The sequence below is a fragment of the Scyliorhinus torazame genome, chromosome 9 (assembly GCF_047496885.1).
Source record: "Scyliorhinus torazame isolate Kashiwa2021f chromosome 9, sScyTor2.1, whole genome shotgun sequence".
In the NCBI taxonomy this organism is placed as follows: Eukaryota; Metazoa; Chordata; class Chondrichthyes; order Carcharhiniformes; family Scyliorhinidae; genus Scyliorhinus; species Scyliorhinus torazame.
The window spans coordinates 120,630,917-120,641,993 of NC_092715.1; the positions used below are offsets into that span (position 1 = coordinate 120,630,917).

Below are 11,077 nucleotides of genomic sequence, written 5' to 3' on the forward strand. Positions count from 1 at the left end.
GAAACGGGCTTAAATAAATCATTTGATGCAGCATTTTTAATTGACCTGCAGTGATCCATGAGTGAGACATATGCTTGACCATGGCTTGTTTGTGACATAGTTAGCAAAACAAAGAAAAAGGAGATTCATAGCCCAAGATTAAAAAAGAATTGGAAAGAAGCGTTGTTAGGTGATGGAAAATTACATTTTAAATCCGCTAGACTGTAAATGTAATGCGGAAGATGATACAGAACAGTACTTGAAACTTTGGAAAAATGAGAGGAAAGGTTATAGAACAACCATTATAGTTGCATGAATTAAGTTGCATTGCAGAGTGGCAAGGAGCTGGAGGCTAGATAGTCTATCAAATAACAATTTTCCTGTCAGAAATATGTTGCTGATGTTTAAAAAAAAAAAAGACTTCCCAGATATAGAAGCAGTATTCAAGTCTTACATTTGGGCGTTATAGAAAATTGAGCTCTTCATAGAATCCCTACAGTGCAAAAGAAGGCCATTCGGCCCATTGAGTCAGCACCGATCCTCTGAAAGAGCACCCAACCTAGGCCCATTCCCGCCCTATCCCTGTAACCCCACGTAACCTGCACATCTTTGGATGTTAAGGGGCAATTTAAAATGGCCAATTCACCTAACCCGCACATCTTTGTGGACTGGGAGGAAATTGAAGCACCCGGAAGAAACCCAAGCAGACACGGAGAGAAAGTGCAAACTCCACACAGATGGCTGCCCAAGGCCGGAATCAAACCTGGGTCCCTGGCGCTGTGAGGCAACAGTGCTAACGAATATTGAGGCTGAAAGTTACTTGGCTGGAAATTAAGTCCCTTGGAGACAGTTTTAGCAATGGCCAAGATCTGGGGGTTCTTTCTGAGATCACAGGAGATAGTGAGGCCATCGAATAAATTGATAAAAGAATAATTAAGGTTGAAACTATCAAAAGTAAGAAGCGGCATTAGATATTTGTTAGCCTATGTGCCGACTCCATGAGGAGTGAAAGAAAATTAGTCAACTGAATCATTCTAAGCATCACTCAATTGGCAACTAATGAATGAGACAAATCAATTAAAGAGGGGAATAATTAGTAAATTTAAAATGATTTGTATGTGATTAAAAATTGTTGTTTTCTTTAGGGCTTTGCCAGAATGATCTCCGAGATAGGGCGGGAGAGAAGCCAGGAGTGGGGCTCTGCTGGGCTCGGAGGAGTCTTCCGAGTGGAATGGATTAGAAAGGAAAGTCTTCCTTTCCAATATGCTCACCACCTGTTAAACCCATGGAATGATAATAAAAAAGTGCAGATAAGCAGAGATGGACAGGTATGTTGTTAACATCCCGTGTGTGCACAAAATGTGCTTTCTCGCAGGAGTTTTTCCTGCAAAAGGATAATACTTTTGTATCAGCTTAATTTTGTTCGCTGGGATGAATTTCTTTGATTAAAAATAAATATATATTTTTAAAATTGTACGGATAAATCTTTGTACCTGTCTGTTTAGGAGGACAAATAGTTTAATCAGTTATTTAGATATGAAATCTACATGAGGGCTTTAAGAACTGAGCTAATTGTTACTCGGATGCTCAGGCACCCTCGTCGAAATTGTGTTGACGGGGCAGGATTCGTGGACTTCTAGACAGCAAAACTGGCGCCAGCTCTGAGAAAGAGCACCCCACCCAAGTTCCACACCTCCACCCTTTTCCCCATAACCCAGTAACCCCACCCAACACTAAGGGCAATTTTGGACACTATGAGCAATTTAGCATGGTCAATCCACCTAACCCGCACATCTTTGGACTGTGGGAGGAAACCGGAGCACCCGGAGGAAACCCACGCACACACGGGGAGGATGTGCAGACTCCGCACAGACAGTGACCCAAGCCGGGAATCGAACCTGGGACCCTGGAGCTGTGAAGCAATTGTGCTATCCACAATGCTACCGTGCTGACCATACTTTAAGTACTTTAAAAAGTACTTTTCCATTTCTGCTGTACCACACCTGTGGAGTGGGCCGTGTGCTCCCCATACCACAATTTAGTAAAAGTTGTGGGTCAGGTGAACTCCATGATACACTTTGGGGTTCTCTAAACCCTAGCCCATAATTACAAGTAACAGCGAAACACAATACACAGAGGCCTTGTTCATCGTGGCTGGGGACTTCAACCAGGCCCATCTCAAGAGTATACTGCCAAAATTCCACCAACACATCTCCTGTCCCACCAGGAACCCCAACATCCTTGACCACAACTGCACAAACATCAAGGGCACCTACCGATCAATTCCCTGACTCCACTTCGGAAAATCAGACCATAAGACAGTGCTCCTTCTCCCGGTACATAAGCAGAAACTTAAGCGAGAGAATCCGATTAAGAAGGTAGTGCAATTCTGTTCCAAGGCAATGGAAGAGCTCCTATGCGACTGCTTGGAGGCAGTGGGCTGGTCCATATTCAAGAATTCAGACGAGTATGCCACTACCGTCACACACGTCAGTGTGTCGAAGATTGCGTGCCAAAGAAGGTAGTACGCGAGTTCCCCAGCCGGAAACCACGGATTAACCAGGAGCTCTCCTCGCTACAGAAGTTCAGGTCTGAGGCGTTCAAGACGGGCGACCCTGACCTATGCGGGAAATCTATGTACGACCTCTGCAAATCCATCAGGGACACCAAGAGACAATACCAGACTAAGCTAGAGTCACAAACTAACGACACCAACTCTGGTCGGTTGTGGCAAGGCTTAATCAACATAATGGGCAACAAAGCAAAGCCGAGTAGAATCTCTGGCAACAGAGCACCCCTCTCCGATGAACTCAATGCATTCTTATGCTCGTTTCGAGCAGGAAGCCAACAAACCGTTGTCAACTGCCCACACAGCCTCGGACACACCCATACCCACCGTCACAGCCTCAGAAGTCAGATCAACTTTCTTGAAAGTAAACCCATGGACTGCAACTGGTCCTGACTGAATCCCTGGTCGTGCACTCAGATCCAGTGCGGACCAAATTGGTGGGTGTGCTCGCAGACAACTTCAACCTCTCTCTACTCTGTTACCAGGTTCCTACCTGTTTCAAGAAGACCACTATCATACCACTGCCAAAGAAGAACCAGGCAACGTGGCTCAATGACTACTGTCTGGTGGCCTTGACATCTATCATTATGAAGTGCTTCGAGAGGTTAGTCATGAGACACATCAACTCCATACTTCCAAGAATGCCTTGATCCAGTGCAATTTGCATACTGCCATAACCGGTACACAGCCAATGCTATCTCCCCCTGGCCCTACGCTCATCCCTGAAGCATCTTGACAACAAGGACTCCTACGCCAGATTCCTGTTCATTGACTACAGCTCCCCTTTCAACACCATAATCCCATACAAGCTCATATCCAAACTTCAAAACCTAGGATTTGACTCCTTCTGCAACTGGATCCTCGACTTCCTGACCCCATAGACCACAATCAGTAATTTAAACAACTACATCTCTTCCACAATAGTCCTCAATACCAGGGCCCTGCAAGGCTGCGTACTTATCCCCCTACTATACTCCCTATACAAACACGACCGTGTGGCAAAATATACCTCCAAGTTCATCAGTTTGCTCATGACACAACCGTGGTGGGTCGAATCTTGAACAACAATGAGTCATGGTACAGGAGGGAGATAGAGAACCTAGTGGCGTGGTGCAATGACAGCAATCTCGCCCTCAATGTGAGCAAAATTAGGGAGCTGGTCAGTGACTTCAGGAAGCAAAATGTCATACGCACCCCTGTATGCTTAGGTGGAGATGGTTGACTGCTTCAAAGTCCTTGGTATGCACATCACCAACAATCTGTCCTGATCCACCCACGCCGATGCTACAACCACAAAAGCACAATCGCGCCTTTACTTTCTGAGGAAATTAAAGAACTACGGCATGTCCACACTGACTCTTACCAATTTTTAAAGATGCACAATAGAAAGCATCCCATCTGGCTGCAACTGGTATGGCAACTGCTCGGCCCAAGACATAAGAAATTACTGTGAGTAGTGAACGCAGCCCAGTCGATTTATACAAACCTGTCTCCCATCCATTGGCTCTGTCTGCACCACCTGCTGCCTTAGGAAAGCGGACAGCACAATCAAAGACCCCTCCCATCTGGGTTATTCTCTCTTCCAACCTCTTCCATCGGGCAGAATATACAAAAGTCTGAGAACACGCACGAACAAATTCAAAAGCAAATTCTTCCCCGCTGTTACCAGACTCCTGAATGACCCTCTTAAGGCCTGAACTGATCTTTCTACACATCTTCTCTACTGTTGTAGCATATACTCCGTATGCTTCACCCAATGTCTGTATATTTACATTGTGTATTTATTGTATGCCCTATGTTTTTCATCTATGGAACGATCTGCCTGGACTGTCCGCAGAACAATACTTTTCACTCTACCTCGGTACACATGACAAATCTAAATCTAATCTGTATTGTTTCCATCCTTCCTTCCCTCCTCAAACCAAAGAGAGAGAGGCTGTAAAGATAATTGTTTGTGGCTTTGAAAGAGCAGAGCCTCGGCAGTGTGCATCATCTTGATCAGTAAAGGTGGCAGGGTCTCTTGGAAAGCTTGGTGATGCGCATGCCCGGTGCCCAGAGAGAAAGACCGCTTCCTGACATCAGCGCGCTGACCCAGGAGAAGACTTTTTTAAAAATTTGATTTGGTCTTCTCTGCGAGGCAGAGAGCAGGTCACGCGCCCCGAACACTGACGTCATGTGCTTTGGGCACGATTGTGATTCCTCCATTTTGTCAGCAGCAAACAAACAACAGGACTGTAAAATCTAAAATTGATTGTTTTGTAATACGGAAGGGAGGGCTAGAGACACAAACAGTCCAGGATCTCACAACTAAACCTGCTGGAGAGAGTGGCTCAGGAGAATCCACAGCAGGACAAAGCAGTGGTGTGAGCTGTACAGGAGAGTCTACAATAGGATAAAGTAGTGGTGGTGTGAGCTGTTCAGGAGAGTCCACAACAGAACAAAGCAGTGCTGTTGTGAGCTCCAAGGCCTCTGGTGAATAGCCCATTAAGAAGCAGCTGAAATCAGGCACAAAGCAGTATAAAGATGATTTTTTTAAGGTATGGTTTTATTAATTGTGCCAATGCAAATCAGGATGCAAGGCCCATGTACATTATATACAGGAAAGTGCTGGCAAATGAAAGTTTAAAACCCTCAAAAGTTCAAAGGCATTTGACGACTAAGCATGGGGAGTTTGAGAACAAACCTTTTTTTTCAAAGGATGTAACGAGAACTTAAATCGTCAGCTGAAGTCCTCAGCAGAAATGTTACATTGAATGACAAAATACAATTAACTTATTACATGGTAGCTTACCGTGTAGCGAAAGAGAAAATGCTCCATGTTGCAGCAGAGAAATTAATTCGCCCTGCAGCATTAGATCTAGTTCATAAATGAGAGGTCCGTTGAAAAAGTGAAATGCATCCCACTTTGTGATAACACAGTGGCTCGCAGAATTTGTGATATTGCTGAGAATTTAGAAGCCCAGCTTATTTCTGGTTTAAAATCAGCGCAGAAGTTCTCAATACAACTGGATGAAAGTACAGACGTTTCGGATTGTGCAACTTTGCTAGTTTACCTTAGCTATGTTTGGCACAATGAATTTGTGGAGGATTTGCTGTGCTACCTGACTTTACCAACCCACTCGTCTGCCGCAGAGATTTTTGAACATAGAACATACAGTGCAGAAGGAGGCCATTCGGCCCATCTAGTCTGCACTGAATTGAATAGTTTCGTGGTTGGAAAGCGCAGGCTTGTCTGGGTTCATTGCAGAGGAATCATAAGCGATGGAGCAACCAGCATATCTGGGAAAAACAATGGCATTATAATAAGGATTAAGAAGGCAGCTAGTCAGGACATTGTTTGGAATCATTGTTTTACTCACCGTGAGGCACTGGCATCGAAAGGAATTCCATCTGATCTTGAAGTGGTGTTGAAAGGAATTGTGAAAGTTGTGAATTTAATTAAACGCAGCGCACTCAATGCGCACAGTCTCTTTTGAGACTGCGTTCCGATATCGGGGCTGCACACACATTTTGCTTAGTCCCAAATTTGAGAATGATGTTTCTCACCACGTGAGTACACTGTGTAACTCCAAAAGGTCATTGTGGTGGTGGTTCTGATCATATTCCCTCAGTATTCTTTATATTTTTCCAATAGTACAAATAGTTTATTCATTGCTTAAGATAACTACATGAGTTTGAAAATATTAAATAAAATATACTTGCTTTTACTTTTATGCACAGGAACTGGAACCACAAGTTGGGGAACAGTTGCTGCAACTTTGGGAGCGAATTCCAGTAGGAGGGAAGCTACCACAGACTGATAGACTTGGCATATTTGGAGAGGTAATGGTGTTGGTTGATCAAAAATTATGTCCTTATTCAACTGGAATAGATGATGAATCTTATGACAACTGATATGGTGACATCCAGCATATGGAAGTCTCACACTAATTAAGTATTTTACACCATTTAAAACATCTTTTACACACATTAAACACACACTATTTTTATATCGGCGGAATTCTGTAGAGGGGAAGCCGCATGTTGGGTGGCTCCTGCTTGAGGCGTGTTTTTAGGAGTTCTAAAGTCCGGTCCTGGGGGCAATTTGCGAATAATTGAATGAAAGAATATATAAGGAAGGCAAAGGATGTCAAAAAGATTAAGAAAAACAGCTGTGAAGACAGGAGAGAGTGAATATTCACCGTCGAGTGAGGGGGCCAGCCAGGGAGCTAGCAAGATGGCGGAGGTTAGGCTGCCGGGTGGGGCCGCACTGTTCACAGCAGAGAGGATGACTGAGGGTGATGTCTTTGGAGCTGGAGAAGCAGTTTGCGAAGCACATGGAGGCGTTGAGGAAGGGGTGGCGGTAGCTTTGAAGACGTTGATGGAGGAAGCAGTTGCCCCGGTGCTGTGGCAAAGACATTGGCCAAGGTGAGGGTGCAGGGCGAGAAGATGAAGTGAGTGGAGGAGGCCATGTCGCAGCACAGCGATCAAGTCACCCCGATGGGGGCTGAGCCGCGGATGATAGGCAAGGCCAATAAGGATCTTCGAGCAAAGCTGGAGGACCTGGCGAACTGCTCGAGGCAGCAAAATTTTAACATTGTGGGCTTGCCCGAGGAGGTGGAGGGCTCAAGGCCGACAGAATTCTTTGCCAAGATGTTGGCAGAATTTATGGGGCAGGGTGAGGAACCCTCCCGGTATTAACTGGACCAAGGCCATTTTCGCTGAGCCGAAGACGAAGTTAAATGAGCCGCCAAGGGCAGTGATCATTGCTTTCACAAGTACCACATGAAGGAGAAGGTGCTGAACTGGGCGAAGCAGAAGCGGGAGGTGCAGTGGGCTGGTGCTGGAGTTCGCATATACCAGGACTTGACGGTGGAGCTGGCAAAGAGGCAAGCAGCTTTCGGCCGAGTTAGGACGACATTATACAACAGTGGGTGCAATTTGGTGTGGTGTATCCAGCAAAGCTGTGGGTGACCTACAATGCCAGAGATTTCTATTTCGAGGCGGCGGTTAAGGAGGCGAGGGTGGAGTGTCAAAGGGTAATAGATGAGATGTTGGAGGTAGACAGGAGTTATGCTAGACTGGGATCCAGCGAAGTTGGAAAAGAGGAAAGAGTTACAGGTGAGTTTTGACTGGCTGTCCACAAGGAAGGCGATGCGCCAATTGAGGCGGGCAAGGGGAGCAGTCTAAGAGAATGGAGAGAAGGCAGGGTGCCTGTTGGCAGGCTAGCTTCGGAGGGAGGCAGCGGCGAGGGAAATCGTTCAGGTGCGGGATGGGGCAGGGAAGTTGGTGGTGGCTCCAGATCAGCTTAATAGGGTGCTTGAGGAGTTTTACGAGAGATTGCATAGGTCCCCCTGGGGGAGGGATCGGGAGATGCAGGAATTCCTGGATGGGTTGGAATACCCGAGGTTGGGGGAGGGGGACAGGGACATATTGGATGGGGCGATAGCAGAACAGGAGATAAAAGATGAGATTGGGAGGATGCAGTCGGGGACGGTAGCAGGGTCAGATGGATTTCTGTTGGAGCATTACAAGAAATTGAAAGATAAGTTAGTGCCGCTGATGGTGGGGATGTTTGAGGAGTCAATAGGGAAGGGGGTATTGCCACAGACTTTGGGGCAGGCATCGATCTCCCTGGCGCTTAAGAAGGATAAGGATCCGACAGAATGTGGATCGCATAGGCTCATATAGTGGTGGGTCGATTGCAGGAGTGTCTCCTGAAGGTGATAGGGGAAGATCAGATGGGGTTTTTGAAGGGGTAGCAGCTCTTTTCGAACATTAGGAGGGTATTGAATGTGGTTATGGCACTGTCGGAGGGGAGGGATTTGATTTGTTGTTACAACCGAAGTACAGTGAAAAGGACTTTTCTGCGGCCGAGGGAACGAACACAGTACGTGATAGTAGACAAAAAGAATAATCAACAGAGTACATTGACAAATGGTACATCGACAAACAGTGATTGGTTACAATGCGGAACAAGGGGCCAAACAAAGCAAATACATGAGCAAGAGCAGCATAGGGCGTCGTGAATAGTATTCTTACAGGGAACAGATCAGTCCGAGGGGGAGTCGTTGAGGAGTCTTGTAGCTGTGTGGAAGAAGCTGTTCCTATGTCTGGATGTGCAGGTCTTCAGACTTCTGTACTTTCTGCCTGATGGAAGGGTCCGGAAGAAGGCAATGCCTGGGTGGGAGGGTTCTCTGATAATGCTGTCTGCCTTCCTGAGGCAGCAGGATGTGTATACAGAATCAACATGAGGGTGGCAACCTTGTGTGATGCGTTGGGCTGAGTTCACCGCACTCTGCAGTTTCTTGCGATCTTGGACCAAGCATTTGCCATACCAAGCTGTGATGCAGCCGGATAAGATGCTCTCTATAGCACATCTGTAGACGTTTGTGAGAGTCGATGCAGACATGTTGAATTTCTTTAGCTTCCGTAGGAAGTAGAGACGTTGTTGGGCTTTCTTGACTGTTGCATCAACGTGAGTGGACCAGGGCAGACTGTTGGTGATGGTGAGCCCCAGGAACTTAAAGCTATCGACCATCTCCACTTCGGAACCATTTATGCAAATTGTAGTGTGTGTCGTGCTACAAGGAAACCGAGGTGGTTGTGGCATTGGACGCCGAGAAAACTTTTGACTGAGTAGAGTGGGGGTATTTGATGGCATTCTGGAGCGGTTTGGTATTGAGCCACGATTTGTAGATTGGGTAAGGCTGCTGTAGAGGGAGCCGAGGGCGAGTGTCCGCACAAATAACATAAGTTTGGGATATTTTACTCTGCACCGTGGGACCAGGCAGGGATATCCTATGCCCCCCCCCCCACTGTTGTTCACACTTGCAATTGAGCTGTTGGCCATTGCTTTGAGGAGTTCGGAAGTATGAAAAGGGACAGTGGGGGGGGGGGGCGGGGGGTAGAGCATAGGGTACCTTTGTATGCGGACGACTTGCTGTTGTATGTATTGGAACCGAGTGGGTCGATGGGGGGCATATTGGAGTTGCTTTGAGTGAAAAATGAATATTTTGTGATGTCTCAGCCAGGGGTGGGAGCAGGAGTGGGGGGAGGGGCTACCATTCCGTAGGACGGGGCCTCACTTTAGATATCTGGGGATGCAGGTGGCACAGGATTGTGGGGGGGCTCCGTAGGTATAACATTACTAGTTTGGTGGGGAGGGTGAAAGCAGAAAGAGTTAGGAAGGTGCTGTTGCAGAGAGAATGACAGGGTTGGGTCTTCCGAATTCATTATATTATTACTGGGCGGCGAATGCGGAGAAGGTGAGGAGTTGTGTTTTGGGGGGGGGGGGAGAAAGAGAGACAGACACCCAGTGGGTGAGAATGGAGGAGAGTCTGTGCAGGAGTCGGGGCTGAGGGAGTTGGCAACAGCGCTGCTCCCGATGGCCCCGGGGAAATACTCGGAGTCCGGTAGTAGTAGTGAGGTTGAAAATCTGGAGGCAGTTGCTCCAGCACTTTAGGCTGGGGGCGGGGTCAAGGAAAATGTTGATTTGGGGGAATCACAGATTTGAACCAGGAAAGTGGGATGGGAGTTTTCGGAGATGGGAGGAGAAGGGAATCAGGGCACTAAATTCTTTGAGGAGGTAACAAGGAAGTTAGACAAAGGAGAACCAGTGGACGTGATTTATTTAGATTTCTAGAAGGCCTTTGACAAGGTGCCACATAGGAGACTGTTAAATAAGTTAAGAGCTCATGGTGTTCAGGGTAAGATCCTGGCATGGATAGAGGATTGGCTGACTGGCAGAAGGCGGATAAAGAGGTCTTTTTCAGCATGGCAGCCGGTGACTAGAGGTGTGCCTCAGAGGTCTGTGCTGCGACCACAACTTTTTACAATATACATTAATGATCTGGAAGAAGATACTGAAGGCACTGTTGCTAAGTTTGCAGATGATACAAAGATCTGTAGAGGGACAGGTAGTATTGAGGAAGCAATGGGGCTGCAGAAGGACTTGGACAAGCTAGGAGAGTGGGCAATGAAGTGGCAAATGAAATACCATGTGGAAAAGTGTGAAGTTATGCACTTTGGAAGGAGGAATTTAGGCATAGACTATTTTCTAAATGGGGAAATGCTTCGGAAAGCAGAAGCACAAAGGGACTTGGGAGTCCTTGTTCACGATTCTCATAAGGTTCAGTCGGCAGTTAAGAAGGCAAATGCAATGTTAACATTCATGTCAAGAGGGCTAGAATACAAGACCAGGGATGTACTTCTGAGGCTGTATGAGGCTCTGGTCAGACCCCATTTGGAGTATTGTGAGCAGTTTTGGGCCCCGTATCTAAGGAAGGATGTGCTGGCCTTGGAAAGGGTACAGAGGAGGTTCACAAGAATGATCACTGCAGTGAGGAACTTGTCGGTATGAGGAACGTTTGAGGACTCTGGCTTTGTACTCGTTGGAGTTTAGAAGGATGAGAGGGGATCTTATTGAAACTTACAAGATACTGCGAGGCCTGGATAGAGTGGACGTGGAGAGGATGTTTCGACTTGCAAGAAAAACTAGAACCAGAGGACACTATCTCAGACTAAAGGGATGATCCTTTAAACAGAGAT

At 46.6% G+C, this 11,077-nt stretch overlaps 1 protein-coding gene across 8 annotated transcripts in view; it reads left to right on the forward strand.

Annotated features, from left to right (window-relative positions):
- Positions 1–11,077, forward strand: part of ythdc2 (YTH domain containing 2) — a 227,156-nt gene that overhangs the window by 209,979 nt on the left and 6,100 nt on the right. For all 8 annotated transcript variants that reach the window (XM_072516464.1, XM_072516459.1, XM_072516461.1 and 5 more), the window contains 2 exons: positions 1,125–1,307; positions 6,269–6,370. In XM_072516464.1, the coding sequence (XP_072372565.1) occupies positions 1,125–1,307; positions 6,269–6,370 (285 nt within the window). The remainder of the gene's footprint in view (positions 1–1,124; positions 1,308–6,268; positions 6,371–11,077) is intronic.